Source organism: Actinia tenebrosa, unplaced genomic scaffold (genome assembly GCF_029948245.1).
Source record: "Actinia tenebrosa isolate PJP-AT-01 unplaced genomic scaffold, QUT_ActTen_1.0 PGA_scaffold1__47_contigs__length_23844297, whole genome shotgun sequence".
Taxonomy (NCBI): Eukaryota; Metazoa; Cnidaria; class Anthozoa; order Actiniaria; family Actiniidae; genus Actinia; species Actinia tenebrosa.
The window spans coordinates 17,487,612-17,506,282 of record NW_028292578.1 but is presented as its reverse complement, the minus strand read 5'-3'; the positions used below and the strand labels follow the sequence as shown (position 1 = coordinate 17,506,282).

Genomic DNA, 18,671 nt, shown 5'->3' with positions numbered 1-18,671 from the left:
GACGTGCATATCGAAACTTTAGACAATTATGTGCAGAAATTCAATGAAAAGAATAAATAAAGTTCAGAAAAAGAAAACTATTATTATTATTTTGTGGGATATCAATCAAGCGTAAGTGTTTGTGTGAAGGAAGTGTGAAGTGAGCCCGATGATGACGTTTGATGACGAACTGTGTCTGTCCAAATAATGACAGACATAAATTGGACTAAAATAGCCCCCGATTGGCTATGCGGAACCAAACACGCTTTTATGATTGGTTGCAAATTATGGTAAACCCCTGAAGTGAATAAATTTCCAGCTAAACATGAATATTAAAATTTCCAACACTTAGGCTGTTTCGTCAAAAATCGCTAAGGCGATACACGCGTTGACTATTCATTTGCAATTATATTAGCTGGATCGCTAAGAACATGGCGGCTACAGGAGGTTAACCAACAGATGAAGTCAAAAACAGACCTAATTCGTATCCTAACGATGGGAGATTGTGAAGAAACAGAAACGAATGAAGAGCTGCTACTCGACGAAGGTTCTGAGTTGGACGAAAAACAACATTACAACTGTCACTATGATCTAGAAAATGAGTTCAATGGAGACGATGATTATGACGAGGAGGATGATGAGGAACAGGATTTATACGTGTTGCTTGCTCAAAAAGAGAAAGATCTTTTACTGGCTGCAGAATTGGGAAAAGCACTTTTGGAAAAAAATGAAGAATTGTCTCAAAAATACGAGCGACTACAAGAGGAATATTCTCAACAAGCAGAGGTAAATTTTTTTTTTGTTTTTAGCAATGATTGTTTTCGTTTTTTGATCCAAGCGTGGATAGGCGATTGAATGATTCTAATGAGGCTTGTATTTTTTTATTCTTTTACAGGAATTAGAACAAGAAAAATACGAATTGAGGTTAAGAATAGAAAGAATGAGCGGTGCTCATGAGTCGAGAGTACAAGAACTTCAAGCCGACATACAATCCTTACGTCAAGAATTACATTCTCATAAATCCGCCTCGCTAACGGACTCAGCCCATAAAAGAAAAACCTTTGCAGGATTAACCGAAGAAAATGAGAAATTGCACTCAGAATTATACCAGGTAGGCGAAGAGTGATAGATTCGAGTTTGAAAACACTTCAAAATATCTTATAGCCCCGTCCTTGGTGATAATTGAGTTTCGCTACATATTTTGATGGCCATGTCATATAAGAAAAATATTTCAAAAATAATATTTTTAGGGGAATACACTTGTACCGGAACCCAGAAACTGAAACTGGTAATCCGAGAAATGTTATTTTAAAATAGAATGTCGAAATTTGATCTTGAATTTTGAAACTTGAGCCTTTTTTCCGGATACTTTGAAGAGAACGCGCGTAGTATGGACGAACGTCGGTTGACATGTCGGATATCCCACCAGAGACATCAATTTGAGCGAATTTAGCAGCAGTTTTCTACGAAAAGTTTAAATTTCTCTTAGTGAAAAGGAAAAGTCTTTTATCACCGTAATTTTGGTGTTTTATTTGCTAAACTTTGGTCTGTAGTGAAGCAATACTTGCTTGAACCTCACAGAGTATCTGCCGTGAGTACTGTAATTGTTGATGTTTATGATTTCGATCATAATTCGGTCGTACAAGCGCGCCGAAGATGTCAAACTAGAGATTTACTTTATCGAAGAGAATTTTTTGGTTTATAGAGAAAGTTGTGCAACATCACGATCTCTGTCATCGATTCCGGCTGATTAAATTGCAAGCTTCTTCTTCGATATTGGACTCCGATGTTTTGTGAAGTGGAATCTGTGGAGCGCCATCATTCATCGCCCAGTTTTTTTATCGTTCTCGAGAAGAAGAAAAACAGCGTACAAATACAACGTAGATGTGCTTATGTGCGAAAAACTGGCCTTTTTAAGGGTTATCTCCATAATCTCTTTGTTAGCGAGGCATGGCAAAAAGAAACTAGAATCTTGCAAGTGTGGTGTTTGAGCAGCTGCTACACACTTCACTCGTCTTTTGCCGATAACTTCTTGTAAAATTAAAAATAAAGAGAATATTGAAAAAATTGAATCATGCGAACATTTAGAAAATTTCCTTGGTTTTGTGATATCAGTGTTTTGCTTGTTTTGTCGTTATTGTTTATAATGTAGATGTAAGAAAAATTATGTCATTCAACATTCTGCTAAGTGAAGCATGTTAGGAGCATCCTATATTTTTTAATATAAATATAAAACCCAGTAATGTGTTCGAAAAGCCATTTTAGTGCTGGAAAACCAGTCACATGCTAGTACGGTAAGCCTTTTCACTGCCGTTTTCAGGATATACATTTCTTAGGTTTAGTTATCTACCACATACTTAAATCAGTGTTAATATTTACAAATAATGTCTTTAAAATTAGAAATATTTTCTATAATTGCAATTAGATATAGTTTTTTTGACAACATTGTTTTAGGAGAGCTGCCATGTTAAAGCATTTTTTTAACTTTCACTCTTGCTTGTTTAAACAAAAACGTATGACGAAAGTAATTGAGATATTTCTAGATACTTCTCCCAGTATCTTTATTTTAAAAAATGCATGAGGCATCATTTTCTATATCTCCAAGGTGATAGAACTCTCATAGAAACCATTTAATCCAAAAAAGCTTTATTGAAAAGCCTCTAAAATATTTCAGACATTCATATTCTTATGTGAGGAAATATTAAGATGCATTAGCTAAGAAACAAAGTATAGAAATACTTTATTATTTGAAAGGAATAATATCCTATTTGGGATTTGATTTTTTTCCCGAGCTCCTATTCACTTTTTTTTGGTTTGAGGATATTCTATTTTCACATTCCTCAAACAGCTTAAAAATCTTTATAACCTTTATAATCTTTATTTTTTGATTCATAACAAGTCAAAGGCCTTATTTTTTCCATATTGCCAAATATGTGCTTCAAAATTTCTGCTTTCCTTTTACCAAAAAGTCATCATTTGCCATATAATTATTTTTGCAATTATATAATTTTACTTGTATGAAAAAAAATCATATCAATAACCAATATGTCTTTTCTCAGCTGAGAACCAAGAATGAAACGCTATCGGAAGAACTCAACAATCTCAAGAGGCAACAGTTATCAAGAACTTTTAGCATTGATGACGTCCATAATCAGCAAATTGAGATAGAAGAGCTCTATGAAAAGGTAACAAATTGGTTACCCTATATGCAGTGGTGGGTGTATAGTTAGGGGGGCTGTAATGGACACAGCTTTGCTCTATTTTATCAACATAGTGCTGCTCTCCCTCTTACATTTTCTTTGATCTGCCGTGATATATATGTGTGTGTGTGTCTTATACTCATTATCCTTATCTTCAATTAAGTGAAAAGAGTCAAGTCAAACATGATAGCTGTTTTATCCTTGACTCATTAACATTACCTTGAATGCGAGGCTAACATGAAAATATGAAAGGAATTCCACAAATTGATTTTGTCATATTTTCATATTAGCCATACATCCACAATAATTTTGAGAATCATCTATAATACACTAACCTGTCTACATCCTACTTAAGACTATAGTCATATGTTTAGCAATATAAGACTATAGTCATATGTTTATGTATATCAAGTGCTGGTTGTCCAAGAACTCTTAAGGGTTTGTGGGTGGCTGTTAAAAGCGTTCATCAACATGATTAAGTGTCGATAGTTTTGTTGAGGATATTTCGGGTCATAATTGAAAAACATGACTTTGTGCATGGTTGTTGACTCTTTGTGAGATCTATTAACTTTTTGAAAATATAATTGCCTTAAAACATTTTCTGGTTCTTCTCTCTCTTTTTTTTTCTTTTTCTTTTTTTTTTTTTTCTGTGCATCAATGCCTCTCGCAATATTGAATATTGAGCTATTATCTTTTATACTGAAATATCAAATTGTACGTAACTCCTTAACCCATGATAATTACAATCTATGTTTCAACTACTTAATAATTGTTCATTCCAGAAAAGGCATTGTGAAATAATTTCAGCTTAATTTATCTGCTTTTTCCAAACTCGTTTTATTCCTTATGAAGAGTCAACTTAATATGTCTGGCTTCAATGGTTCATTGAATCTGCTCTTTTCAATTATAGCAATCATTACCTGCATGATTAGACTGACAATTATCTTCAAATCAAATGAAACATCTGTTGTAATATTTGCTTTTTACTGGTACTTTGTTGCTGGTAGCATTATGGTTTTTGACTGATGTGTTTGTTTGTTAAGCTTTGCGGTGAATGAGGTATTTTCTTCTGGTACCTGTATGGAATATTTTGTACATGACAATTTTTCTGTCAAAATTAATTAAGTTTGAAAAATAGCTTAATTCAAGTTGACAGTCCCTAATTCTGTTTTGACTATATTTAGAGAAATTCCAAAATCTATTTTCATGTGAAAATGTACTAACATTTGTCAAGATATTTATCTCTGACATCTGCAGCTTGGTTGACAAGTTTGGAAAAATATAAAAATATAAACTTAGAAGTAATTTATGGTGTAATATGATAAGACCAAATCAGATAGATATTTTGACAATTATTCTGTAATGTATACCTTAAGTCATAGATTGATAAAGGAACGTTTTAATCAAGCGGCCAGAGTAAAGTTGTGGATAGTAAATTGTAACCCCCGACCTCCGGTACATGGCGGGGATTTAACACAAGGAGACCGGGGATTTAATTTTACAGATGTACGGGGAATTTAACGCGTACTTCAGCACTTTAACAATTTTACCAGAAAATCTTGCTCGGGGGACCAGGGGAAAGTCCTAAATTTAACACTACGTGAATGTTAAATTCCACGCCCTGTCCCGGGGGTCGGTGGGTGGGAGTTATTGACTAGTGCATAAAAGTCGTTTTCCAACAAATTCTGACCTTCTTTTTATCATTTACGTATTTTATGACTTTTCTGTTTCAGATTTCTAGTCAAGAGGAAGAAAAAAACTCTTTAAGACAAAATATAGAAGAGTTGGAAAGTACGAAAGATTCTTTAGCGAAAGATAAAGAGGAATTACAAGGAAAAGAACGAGATCTTAAGAAAAACTATGAAGATATCAAAACTCAGGTAAAAGTCAAATTAACAAAGAGCCTCGAGACATTTCGAAAGAAAGTTTGAAACATTTTTGCAGCAGAAAGTGCCATTTTTAATTTCGTTATTTTTGTTGAACTTGCCTTTTCTATAGCTCGAAGACGTTAAAGACAAGCTTAATGAAAGCAAAACTAACAACCTGCACCTCCAAGATCAATTGGATGAAATGAAAATTCAGGTAAATCACCAAAACTTCATTTAATTTTTGTTCTAAATTCGTTATTAAATCGTTCCCAAACATTGCTAAACTCTAAAACAATCTAAAAAGCAAACACTTGGTTTGCGGCAGGCGCGTGCCGTGACCGTGACGGTTTCCTGTTCCAGCATTTTCATAAGACGCGCATTGATGTGAGAAAACTGTGATTGGTTCAAATATTGTCGTCAGTTCCGTAGTCCGTGAACCAAGTTATTCATCAAAAACAAAGACTTTACCCTCTACTGAATATACGGCCAATCTACATCATGAATCTAGTTAACTTTCCGTAACTATAAATAGCTCAAAACGAGATATATATTATAGAATTAGGATTCATATTCCCACTGCAAGCTTGTTCCACACACGAATCTGCCGTACACCAAATAACCCTCTTTCAACCACCAGTTCGGTATTCAAGCATAAGACCAGCTCAACGACCCACCCACCACCCAGCGAAAATGAATCAACAAGCCTTTCACGGCGAGCTACCCGCTCTTTACCGACTCGAAGGTCATCTTCCCATAACTTGGTATGTCACTCCAACCATCGTGTGTGGGGGTTCTCAGTGGGAATATGTTTCGATTTAAAGTTAGCTACTTCCTGGAACAATCAGGTTATACTTGCTAGACTAATTGGTCATTTATTTCTTCATCTACACATGAGCTAATATGTTGACCTCTTGTGCCCACACAGGCTTCATTAGACCAGGCTTCGCGGGGTTCCTTATTCTCCGAGCTGTCTGATATGTCTGTTTCTCTGTTGGATAACGATGATTTATGCGTGAAATCTGAACGAAAAACCAAAGAGGTTGGTAAAACATGATGATCTACCACTTGACAGTTCTATACTTGGCTAGAGTGGATTTCAAATGCGTGGGAAACGATAGGAAAAATTCGTATTCAGTTCTATGTTGTGGTTGGATGATTTACACAAAAACAATGGAAAACCATTTCGATGTTATGTCATACCGTACCGTGTACGTACTGCACGTCAGTCACTGCCGTACGTGTCCTACTCATACGAAACCCACTCTAGTGTACCCACTCTAGTGTAATCTAGAGTGAGTGTTGATCTAGACAATTCGAGAGATAAAAAAATATTGAGGAAAAAACGCCTCTGCTCTCGAAACATGAAAATAGGAAGACGTGGGCTTACTTCCTTTGTCGTGATAAACTAGTGAAAATGAATACCCCTTTTAAATAAGGAGCGAATCTTTCGTTAGCTGATAATAACAACTCACTTGAGTGTTGATTGTCACTTTAATTGATTCGCGACAAACCTCAAATTATAGTCATCCCAGCGGGCTGCTCTTCAGCTGAGTCGATGCTACAATAGATCATAGTTAATAGAGGGTAATCATTCCCCTCTATTAACTATGAATAGATGGAACGTGGTGTCAAAGAATTTTCTCGTAGTTTGTGTATGATATTTTCTAGAAGTATGAAGCATTATTCGTTTTGTATTCCATATATAGAATTGGCTTGTGTTGATGGTTTCCACAGCCGCCATCTTGTGTTTTGTTAAATTCATGGATGAATTTAAAAAGACTGGCTTTTGTTTCCCACATTTGGAGCGCAATTTAGATAAAAGCACCGGATAAATATGAATTTAGAAAAAAATTTAAATTTAGATACATTGGGTTCCTCGAAAATGAATGAATGAACGAATGAACGAACGAACGAACGAATAAACAAATAAATAAATGGATAATTGAATGATGCAAAATAGAAAAAATAATTCCAATAAGAAGTGGTGCGACTAAATGAATGAATAAAAATAAGTAATAAATGAAATTTATAATCCAATTTATTTCCTTAGAGCACCCAACGCCGCCTGCCAGTTCTTAGCGTCAACGGCAGTCCCCGTCCACTTGCTGCCTCGTCGTCAAACAAAAGACCTCGCCAGTACTTTAGCGTCGATTCAGATGAAGAAGATAGCGATGATTCTGATCTAGAGTACGATGAGAATGAATGTGAGGTGGATGGTCCAGTCACACTCAGGAATACTGATTTCTATGCACAGCTGGAGAAAGAACAGAACACTAATGCTGAGGTACGACGAAGATGGTGTCTATTTGTCTGTCTGTCTTTCTGTTTGACAGCTATGGCCATCCTACGTCTATCTGTTTTCGTCCGTCTATTTTCTATCTGTACATGTCTGTAGTCTTCTACGCAGCCGCTATTAGTGTCGTCACGCCAGTGAGCGTTGATTAAATCAATCTACCGGTCATATGTTCGAGCGTTTTGATTGGATAAGTTTGGACCTCGCGCACTGCGATGATTGGTTCAAAGAAAATTTTCTGTACCGTGATCGTGCCGTGTACACTAGTTATACGAAATTTCATGCACTCTATGTCATTCACTCTGTCATTCACTCTACGTCATGTTTGCAATTTTAGGTCAACTTTTACGTGATTTTTTAATTATCGCCCATAAATGATTAATGCGTCCGCGATAAATAATTATTTTTTTCACCATTACAGTTGAAAAAGGAAATCATTGACGCCCACAATGAGCTCCAACTATACTACGACAGACTACGACGCCATCACGATAAACCCACGGCAAAAGTCGAGCCTTTGGATCCGAACAGAGATTACCAATCGGGATGTCTGACGTCATTCGTGCAAAACTTCAAAGCTGTCCTCGATGAGATTATTCATTCACATAAAGCAACCGTTATGAGAAAAAACTCGGTAAGTTTTTTTGTTCATTTTTCTTTTTATTGCGTATTCTGTAGAGAAATGTCTTGCTGTTTGCTATCGAACTTGAACGTGTAAAACTTACAGAGAAAAGGTGATAAACGCTTTTTGCGGAGGTAGAGATCCGGCCCCCAAGATATATATCAATGAAGGAAATTCGTAATGCAGCAATGCGGTAGAAAATTCACTTGTAGCAGACTGTAATCGAAAGATATACAGAAAATATTTTGCGTTTTTGATCATTATTCAATCTCCATTTTCCCCGCCGTTTTCTGGAGCATGCGCAGTACCTTGGTAATCGTAAACACAGGTTCTTTGACGCTTCTTGACCGGGTTCTGCTTGGACCATCTATCGTGATGCTCAGTTGGTGGGCAGACTTCCGTTCACTTAATTCAATTTTGCCAAGTTGCCAAACTCTGTTATTACTACTGTATATATTTTATCAAGCTAAGATTTTATTTGCTCGTAATAAATTTGTTTGTTGTTTGTATATATATATATAATTTCTTTATATATCGTCAGAAGTCCATAACTAGATACTCATAGACTGATATTGTTCTTCCTTATGACGCTAACTTTAGATATAGAATTTATAAGAAAAACTCGTTTGCTTTAGTTGTTTGGTTTGTTTTGGTCGTTGTTTTCCCTGGTTATTCGGCGTTTTTTTTCCAATTATCTGCTAAAACTGTTTTACCAGATCTTACTTTTCTAATTTCTCTTCTTGAAGGTGTTTTTAACAATGGAATCCCTTCCTTCCCCTCAGGGTTATGCCGGCTCAATGGTGGGCAGTGTGCACGAAAACCTCAAAGAACAAATTAGCAATCTCAAAGAAAGCCTCTACGAAACCAACAAAGATATGGAACATCTAAGAGAAAATGTCGCCACAGCAAACAAAAGAATCAACCAAAAAGAAGCCAAAATCATCGAACTACAAGATAAGGTACGATATTCAGTTACAATATAGCGTGAGATTCTCTCAAGCGTTGAAAAGGTTTCCTGCCGTTTCAAGATAAGAGTACTTGAAAAAAAAAAGAGTTGATTAAAAATTAACATAAAAATCAGACACTGCAATGAATTGGCGCGAACTGTTAAGTTACAATATAAATACAGACGAAAAATCATTATCATTTCCATTTAGCGCTAAAAGTCTATCAAACGAATAGATAATGGGGTACGAAGTGTCAAATCCAGTGCTTTTTGACTTGCGGGGATGGGAAATGAGGAAAGTATTGAATACCACTATTCATTAGACAAAGTAAGTACTGCGTTCAAATTCACTTGTTGGAGTAGAAAAATTAATTATTTAAAAGAAACTAAAGATGTTGAATTTCTGCCAAAATCGTGTCTGATAAAGAATTCTAAATTAAAATGGTGAAAAATGAAGGTGTCAAAAAACCAACAGAGTCAAGGTCGTGCTTGAGGTGATTTTACAAAGTGATTTTGGTACGAGTGGGATACAATACGGCAGGTTCTTAGCCGTACAATATTTTACCGTTGCCGTAGCTATACGCTGTCAAAAGCCTGTGATAGGATAATGCGCGCAAAGACGACTGCAAAAAATAGTAAATATATCTATCCGTTATACTGCTGTGATACAAAGATTATAACAATGATGTCTTTACTACAGCTCCACGATCGTGCAGACGAAATCAAACATTTGAATGAAGAAAGAAGGCGACTAGTGTTGAAGGAATGCGATCCTAATTTAGTTTTTGACGCTGTTTATCAACAAGCTATTCAAGACAAAGAAGAGGCGCTGAGAAGGTAACCCCATGATTCAAACATAAAATTATATTTCAGTTGTAATTTAGTTGGACATCACACGGCACGGTCACGGTTATTATATGGAATTAGTAAGGTCCTTTAAACCAATCACAACACGCGAGACCTAATCTCGTACTCAGAGCCTTTATTTCTCACTGCGCATGCTCGACGTTTATTTCGTCGAGCCTGCGCAGTAAGAAAATAAAGGCTGTGGGTACGAGATTTGCGAGACAATTTGTCTCAGCCAATCAAAATGCTCAGACGCATTAACGGCACGGATAATCGCAGAATTAGATAATGCAGATTCCGTATGACTGAAACGGCATGATCATGGTTTCCTTTGAACCAATAACAGCGCGCCACACAATTGCTTAGGCAATCAAAATGCTTAGAGGCAGCGCAGTCACGGTCAGGGCACGTTTTTCACAGTCATGCGAAATTTGCTCTGAGAAAACGCTTTGCTTAAGTTGTTTGACTTCGTTTAAAAGCAAGCATATGTAGTGTATATATCTTGGTGCTTTCACTGTGTTGTGGTCTTCCATACAAATCTCTATTGCTGCTGTTTACAGGGAATCTGAGACCTCCATGGAACTTGAAAAGAGTAAGAGAGAGGCTGAAAGATTGGACAAGCAGCTCATGGAAGCGATCCAGCAAAAAATTGAATTATCTAAGCAACTCGAGGAGTGGCAGGTACGATTTGTGTGCAATTTCTTCGTGCTGCTTAATTGTTAAATGGGAGAGCCTTCATAAACAAAGGGGCCTTTTATCTTCTAAACTACTCGTGTTGCTACCTTCTCCTAACATCATTTTCTCGTGTTTTTAGTACGATGTGGCTTCATTAATAGACGAACAAGTGAAAAAACAAATGCGCACAGTAGCAAGCGAAGGAGAAGAAACCAGAACTCGAAGAAAACTATTTTCAAAAGGTTGGAATTGGTCGACGTCTAGTCCTAAAAAACAAGCTTTCTCCAGCTAACTAAAATGAATATCCGAGAGAGTAGTTATACTTAATCTGTAGAAAACGACGCCTAGGGAGAAGGGATTTTCGTACATACACAAACCGACGTACTTATCATGGGAATGATTAGGAAAACTGTTAAAGGATTAATGGGAAATGAAATGGGAACTGAGAAATGAGAAATGAGAATGAAAATTGGAAATGAAATAGGAAGTGAAATGTGGATCATAGTTTGGAAGGCATAGGAAATGAAATTTGGACGAGAATTTGTACTTAGTGGAAAGGGAAAGAGCGGATGGTTGAAAACCAAAATGTGGAAGAGAGGGAATTGTTTGGATGAGTAGGTGTTTCGTGTAAAGTCTATACAGGCTAAGTATAACTGCGGGGAAAATTTTAAACTTATTGCAAAATTTAATGTATAAAATGTAAATGTAAAGATTTTCAGAGTGTAAAGGTATATTTTACATTCAAAATCCCCGTCTGGGTAATTTTAAGCCTATAAATGTTTTTAAGCATGGGCATCCGCTTATAATTTTTCAAATGCAAGGTAAAGAGATGTGGGGTTCCTGGTGTAGATGGGTTACACTGAGCCTCGACGTAAAACCGAGGCTTGATGTCATGCGTTAGTCTCAAGGGGACACACCTATTTCATATTCACGTGACCCAGACGAATCGAAGTTCAAAACAGTTGGGTTTAATTCTGTCTTTCACCAATCAAAGTAACTACGAAAGAATACAGTGCATACCATATTTCCGTGAAAGGTTAACTAACACAGTTGTACAAATTAGTGCAAAGCTTTGTAAGTCTACGGTCTACTGAGGTCTACTGAACATGGTACTAATTTGTGCAAAGTTTTGCAATTTCTTACAACATTTTTTACGGATATATGGTATGCACTCTAGCTGCCATGATTGACCGTCTGACCGAAGCCAAAAATCCATTCAGAAACGTAAGGAAGTTGTATTTTGGGTTTGGTTGTGTCTCTCTGGTTGTGCCTGGCTGACCTTGAATATGGTTTGGACCCGGTAGCATTTCACTTGATTTTCATTCGATAAACTAAACATGCGTGTCTAACAGACTGTAAAAATCGTCAAACGATCAATAAAATTAGAGAAAAACTTTACGAATCTGATTGATCTTATTCCATTGTGATGCACAGTCGTTGTACTGTTTTACGGCGCAATCAAGACGAAAATATAAAGGTGGTTTTCAAGATTTTATTAGCAATAATTGAGATAGGTGATACACCTATAGTGGAGGACAGTTGAGGATTCGGCGTTCGGTTGGTTCATGGGAATTGCAGTGGTTCGCGGGAAAGTTTGTGTGGTTCTGTGGTTGATAACACCACACTTGTGGCGCACTGTAGTTGTCGTACTCACTGAGCCTGGCTCTACGGAGTCGTAATATCTTTGTTGGAAGTACAAATGCGCGAACCTTTCGCCAGTCGAACTTGACTACAATTCTAATTAACAGTTTACATAAAGATTACCCTCTCGTGCTATCATTATTTTAAGAGTAACTTCAAACGGGGCGCAGAAGCCCTAAAATAACACTATCTAATTGCATAATACATAATACAATTTCTAAACACAAGCTAAATGCAGAAATAGTTGGCCTATCTTCTTCTATTTGGTGTAAAAGAGACGCGTCTTGCTGGCGACACACTCTTCCGTGGCGAGCCTTGCTTGTACAAAACCCCTCGAACTGGTCTCTCATACATCGGGCTGCTTGAAATCATATCTTCCAAAAAGATATTCTGGTTGGAACCAGAGCTGGCGCTTCCTCTTTTGACGTCACGCCTGACTGTTTGGGGGCTAGGTATTGAAGGTGATCCATGATGCCTTTGGTGGACGATGACCCGTTTCCATGGTGCCATGCCTGACTGGCAAAATTTCTTACTTTCTGGAGGGGTGTCGAGGCAAACGGTCTTGAGAAGAAGATTGGATTTAACTGCACAGGACTTTATTTCTAAATAGAGGATTGGGAAAGAAAATAAAATGGCAGGCCTTAAATTGGAAGGAAGGAAGGATGGGATGTAAGTTGATAGTGGAAGGATTCAAGCTTTCATTCAAAGGGTGGGTCTTGATTAAATTACAAGTAAAGGCAGGTACAATTGCTTAAGAAGATGGCTAAAAATAAGATTAATATATTTCATTCCTAATCAGGAACTCTGATTTGTTTTTCTGAGTTTTTTCAGCTAGAGATCAATGATACATCATTCCAATACTACTTTCCTAGCTTATAAATTATTTCATCAGTGTATTTCATTGTTTTTAAGTAGTAGAAATAACGCGTAAATCTCTAGCTCTTCAATCTGGTAGTTTGGTTGGCCTCGTTTATAAAGTGAGCGAAAGCTTAAAAATTCCGCATTCATGTATTCATTAACTTTGTCCCCATCCACACGTAACTTTAATAGTTTTGATAACAGATTTTTTATATTCCGTTTTTAAAAAACTCCCGTTCAAACGTAACGTTTTTGAATCGTATTCGCCCGTCCACACGTAACTGTTTTAGATCGAAAAGTTTTTAAGGCCATTGCAAAGAAAAAGTTCCGTTTTCAAGACATCCAGATACGACGTGTGGACGGGGCCTTCGTCTAAAAGACCGTCCGTGCATCGTGCGTCCGGCGCACGTCATTTTGAATGGTTTACTGCCTTAGTCTATCTTACCTCTTGGTGAAATATATCTTTTGTTTTGTGACGAAAGCTCATTGACATATCTCCATACTTGTTGTCTATTTTCACGCAAATCATTCCTGATCTGTTTATGCTGTTGTAACTCGTGCGTCGCTCGACTCATTATCACGAACGTTTCCCGGGTCAAGTTCTTCGATGTTTTAGGAGTTTCCGGCCCCGTAATGATCCGCGCAATTTTTACGGGCAACTCCTTCCTATTGGTCACTTTCGTTTGTACCCCAGGAGTGAGGCTTCTTGCACAGGCGGGTGAGCGTCCATTAACAGAAGGTGACAACCTGTCCATTAGATCATCCACGGGAGTTGATGGTATCGACTCGAGGACCGGGGATGGGTCTATTGCCGGGGATTTTGATGCCCTGCAAGCAAGTCTTTTGGCGTTACGCTTGTGTAAGAGCTTCGTCACCGCGCTGGGTTCGGGTGTCTTTGGCGAAGATGACCATCCTTGTTTTGCAACTGAAAATATGATAAGATAAAAAGTGTGAATCACACTGGACACGGCACGGTAACGGCGCATGATTAAGAACCAATGACATTACTGCTCACCCAGGCAAAATGTTAGGATACCGCACAGTACGGCACGGTAACAGCGCATGATTAAGAACCAATGACATTACTGCTCATCCAGCCTAATTGTTAGGATACCGCACCGTAACAGTACGGCACGGTAACAGCGCATGATTAAGAACCAATGACATTGCTGCTCATCCAGCCAAATTGTTAGAATAACGCACGGTCATGGTACTGAACGGTTTCACTTTGCGGACAGTTCCACAATTACAACAATCGTTTTCCATAGGCAAGCGCAAAAGTGACACCCATGCCTGAGTGGTGAGAAGCAAGATTACCTGGTGTTTGGGATCGTGTTGTTCTATTCTGCGGCGGCTCGGGGGTTTTGGAACCAACATCCTGTGTCCCCGTACGTTGTCCCTTCGTCTCGCGTAAAGATTCAACATGAGGCGATAACATGGGGGAAATTCCTTTCTTGAATAATGTCCTTGGAATCTGTCAAATATATACCCACATCTTTATTTATTTATTTATTTAGCTTTTCCCCATGAGGGCAGGGACACCACAACAGCTTTTTTGCCAATTATAGTGGGGCCTGTAGAGTTTAGCACAGGCATCGAAGATGGTCGTCACCAGCGTCTTCAGTGGGTCTTTTACGTCCGCCTCATAGGGTTATATAGTGAAGACAGACGGGGCCTACGGTTTTAAGTCCTTGTCCATCAAACGATTGAATGTGAAGGAAGCATACTTCTACTTCAAGGGAGAAAAGTATGTTACATTGACCTTTAAGATATTCTTGTTCTATATATCTTAATACATTATTCGTGAAGTAAATTAAATTCACGTGTATGCTAGAACAGGATTATAACTTCAAAAGTATAGTGGTATTTGCACAGCAGTATATATTAGATTATATGTTTCTAAATTTTTTTAAGTATCTAGGTTCTTTTTCTGACAGATACAACATTTAACCCAATTACATTCCGTATCCGTAAACAGTCAAATGTTCATAATCCAGAGCATGCATGTTTTGTCTGGCCTTACCTCTTGTCTGCCTTCGTTCAACCAAGGATCCACAAGCATTCGGCTGATGGTGATTCTCTCATTGGGATCGTTTTTCAAAATGTCCCGGATAAGCCTTTGGCATTCTTACAAAATAAATTAAAATGGTTTGTTTACGTCACAAGGACTTCTTGGGATTCGTTTATTATGCCGTTTAATAGTCCCCCTCACAATTCCCTGCGCCATGCCTCTATCATTGAAAGCTCACCGTTCTTCTCGCTTCGATGCAAAAGCACGGCTACCTTTCAAGATGGCGCAAGGCACTGTGAAGGTAGTCTCCCTCGCATCCGTTTTTAGTGTCGGTCGTCACGCAACGCTCCGTTGCGTGACGACCGACACTAAAAACGGATGCGAGGGAGACTACTGTGAAGGGGACTATTCTTAGAAAATTTAAGGAATTGCTTCCCAGCCATTTTCCTCGTTTTTCTCCTTTCGTTTTGGTCTCAGCTGGCTTAAATAACTAGGACCAAAATAGGCATGTGATTGGCTGATAGAAAAATGAAAAAATATTATCACTACTTGCACTTGATGCCTTACATCGACTCGTAACTAAAATCTCCTAAACGAAAAGCAGCAATCTTCTTACAACAACAACAAAAGAAAAGAGAAAAGAAGAAGAATATAGCAATACCTGGTGAACAGGAACCACGAATAGGGAATGTCAGTTTTCCTTTAGTTTGTAAGATCAGCGAATGAAGACTGCAGTTGTCATTGTAAGGAAGCTTCCCACACATCATGGCGTACAACATGATCCCTCTACGTACCAAAGAAAATTCAAATTGATTAGTTATTGTTTGACAAGATTGAGTTGCAAAAGGTTTCTTCTTCTTTAGAGTCAAAGTTATCGAATTTCTGAATACAAAATATTTCCTTGAGTATCATTTCTTTGTTTATATTACACGCTGCTACCATTCGAGAAGATAAAATGACATGGGTGTAGTTCGAGCTAGTCACAACCTTTCGCAATCAACTGCGGCCAAAATAAAATGATCGCTCTTTCTTCTCCTTCCTTGCATTCAACGAACGTCCACCATTTGCCTCGGGTTGGATTTCTCAAGAGAGATCCTAACATAACCTAGCGGGCTAGCTTCCAATAGAACGTTCGCATGATGGCGTCATTGACCTCTACTACCAGACTCCCTCGCACACTTTCTTTTGTTCAGTTGATTAGCACCAATTGTCTTACTATTCTCATGAGGGAATACAAATTTAGATAAGAAAGAAAATTCACGAAGCATTATGGTAGTGGGAGTCAAATGACGCCATCATGCAAACGTCCTATTAATTCGATGTGTGTTAGCCGTGCCCTAATTTTAATCAGCCTAGAGATTCAGTTTCAGAGCTCGATAAAACTTGAAATGATATACTTACAAGCTCCATATATCAGCACATTTCCCATCGTATTTTTGTGCCTTGAGAATCTCTGGCGCAGCATATGCATACGACCCACAGAATGTCTCAAGCAGCTTGGCCATGTTGCTAGGGTTTTGGGTCGCAAACCCAAAATCTGTTGACAAAAAATCACATAATAATTTAGTGCTCCGAGCATATCTTATATAATTCGGCATTAGCGGTTACTCCAGCGATTATTTGTGCGGTTAAGACAATGATCACCAAGATAGATTTTGTTGCACCTCAGCAATGATTATTCGGCGTTAAATAGTCTCCTTCATAATTTCCTGCGCCATTTTAAAAGGTTGCCTTTGCATCGAAGCGAGAAGAACGGTGGGCTTGCAATGATTGAGACCTTTTATTAACACCTTGTACAATTATTCACGTCTATTATTGCAAGCTCACCGTTCGTCTCGCTTCGATACAAAGGCACGGCTACCTTTCAAGAATCGTAATAGAACTCTTTTATAACCTCGGGTGTAATATTTTCTCATTTTAAATCACTTGTCATTCTCTAGAGTATCATTTCTTTGTTTAACGATTAAGAACGAGAAGAAAATTGAATATGGATACAACTCACACAAAGTATTTCATTCTCAAGGGAAGGACAGGTGGTCTGAAATCGGAAAACCAAGGCCAGGAGCCCAAGGCTCACAAATTCCTTTATAAGCCACGTGGTATATGATTATGACCTACCTGAAATCTTGATGACGTTGTTATCATCTATTAAAATATTTTCACATTTCAGGTCCCTTCAAAGAACAAGTGTTTCAATAACTTAGTATGTGAGCAAGCGATAACTGCAAAGCAAGTTTCATGCTCGTGTTGCACGCTGAAAATGTGCCGCCTATCACCGCGGTCGTCATTAGTTTGTATCTCCGATATAGTTGCTTGTTGGTTCTCTTCTGTGCTTCCAGGATTTTGCTCCAGGTTCTCGGTCCGGTTTTTCTCCCTCTGCAAAAATCAACTTCTAAATTCCTAATTGATCGTGGAATGAGGGCCAAAGGCTCGTTAGCCCGGCACTGGCGCCGCTATTGAGTGCTACCCTCATAAAACAAGAAATATTTGTTTTAATATTATGTTAGAACTATTTTATTACCTATGAACGACATTGCGGCGATGACAATGTGAAAGTCCTTCGATCAGTTGACGAAAAAAATGTCTGGCAAGATCTTCTCCTATTCCCACGCATCGGCGACAGCGAGAATTGATGTAATCCAACAAATCCCCTTTGGATGCGTACTCCATGACCATGAAAATCTTGTCGTTGGACTGAAATGTCTCGTATAACTGAATCTAAAAAGGAAAATGGAAAATGAAAACGAAAAATGGGAAATGAAATTCTAACAGATCATAAGGAAGACGCAGCGTCGAAAAAAAAATGCGATGGAATGAGAAAGGAAATAAGTAAGAAGAAAGAGAGAGAGAGAGAGAAATGGACATTTAGTAAACTGTCACTGGATATCTTACCACGTTATGATGTCTAGCAGTTGCATTAAGAGCATCGATTTCTCTTGGCATAAATTTGTTTAGGTATTCTATCGGTGCTTGTCGCTTTGAAATAATTTTGATTGCAACCTGAAAGATTGTCAAAAAATGTAATTATTCATTTACTCTTCGTGCAGTCCTCCATCTATCCATTTGTTCACTTTCTTTAAGGACAATCGTATCACATATTATCGCAAGAATTCTTACTATATTGTGTCCTTTCGTGTGTAAGTCATCTGACAATCGTTTGTCTTTCTCTTGTTTTATTTCCATAGCATAGGCCATCTTTACTTTAGCGTAAGCTCCAGATCCAAGGATAGTTTTAGTCAGCTTGTATCCTCTCCGCTCACATTCAATTTCTTCCAGCGTCAAGTGCGAACTTGCGTTCGCAAACGCTTCCTTGATGACATTGTACTTGTACTTTTTTGCCGCCATTTTCTTCCAAAAAGGATGCTGAACTCTTCAAAAAATCGTATAATAACTATAAAAATAATAGGCCTATTCTAGGACAAAACTAATAGAAGCATTCATTGGTAATCATATTTTGTTGGACGATGTACGCGCGCGGTTTCAAATTCCTTTATGACGTTTTGTATGCAAATAGTAGGACACAGGGAGCCCATCGCTCAATTATTGGCAACTCTGTTTCATTGCATGGACTAAATGTTATTTTTTACTGTGGTTGTCATTTTCCAGAACAAAACAAATTTGAAATGATAAAGAAATGATTCAGTAGCATTTATTATATATTATGAAATTACTGACTGACGTAAAAAGTCAAATTCCTATAGTGAGTCAAAAAGGGACTCTCCTACCCCTCCC

General features: G+C 37.9%; 2 protein-coding genes across 2 annotated transcripts; one reads left to right on the top strand and one right to left on the bottom strand.

The window, feature by feature from the left end:
• The first annotated feature begins 336 nt into the window (after positions 1–336).
• Positions 337–11,827, top strand: LOC116308034 (uncharacterized). Its single transcript, XM_031718385.2, has 12 exons — positions 337–765; positions 875–1,090; positions 3,039–3,164; positions 4,913–5,059; positions 5,178–5,261; positions 5,973–6,086; positions 7,098–7,331; positions 7,762–7,974; positions 8,745–8,921; positions 9,609–9,745; positions 10,315–10,435; positions 10,569–11,827. Exons 1-12 carry the CDS (start codon positions 439–441, stop codon positions 10,719–10,721), a joined length of 2,049 nt encoding a protein of 682 aa, XP_031574245.2. The 5' UTR covers positions 337–438; the 3' UTR covers positions 10,722–11,827.
• Positions 11,828–12,319: 492 nt separating this feature from the next.
• Positions 12,320–18,284, bottom strand: LOC116308021 (uncharacterized). Its single transcript, XM_031718370.2, has 10 exons — positions 18,057–18,284; positions 17,832–17,939; positions 17,461–17,657; positions 17,058–17,113; positions 16,341–16,476; positions 15,601–15,725; positions 14,952–15,055; positions 14,246–14,402; positions 13,374–13,853; positions 12,320–12,672 (listed from the first exon to the last, which is right to left on the bottom strand). Exons 1-10 carry the CDS (start codon positions 18,282–18,284, stop codon positions 12,320–12,322), a joined length of 1,944 nt encoding a protein of 647 aa, XP_031574230.2.
• Positions 18,285–18,671: the final 387 nt, after the last annotated feature.

Excerpts from the sequence above, each read along its gene's own strand:
- LOC116308034 (XM_031718385.2), top strand. The coding sequence starts at position 439 with ATGAAGTCAAAAACAGACCTAATTCGTATCCTAACGATGGGAGATTGT. Across the intron at positions 7,975-8,744 it reads CCGTTATGAGAAAAAACTCG|GGTTATGCCGGCTCAATGGT; the intron begins GTAAGTTTTTTT and ends CCTTCCCCTCAG. Across the intron at positions 10,436-10,568 it reads AGCAACTCGAGGAGTGGCAG|TACGATGTGGCTTCATTAAT; the intron begins GTACGATTTGTG and ends TCGTGTTTTTAG.
- LOC116308021 (XM_031718370.2), bottom strand. The coding sequence starts at position 18,284 with ATGGCGGCAAAAAAGTACAAGTACAATGTCATCAAGGAAGCGTTTGCG. Across the intron at positions 17,940-18,056 it reads ACACGAAAGGACACAATATA|GTTGCAATCAAAATTATTTC; the intron begins GTAAGAATTCTT and ends ACAATCTTTCAG. Across the intron at positions 17,114-17,460 it reads CGCCGCAATGTCGTTCATAG|GGACCTGAAATGTGAAAATA; the intron begins GTAATAAAATAG and ends TGTTCTTTGAAG.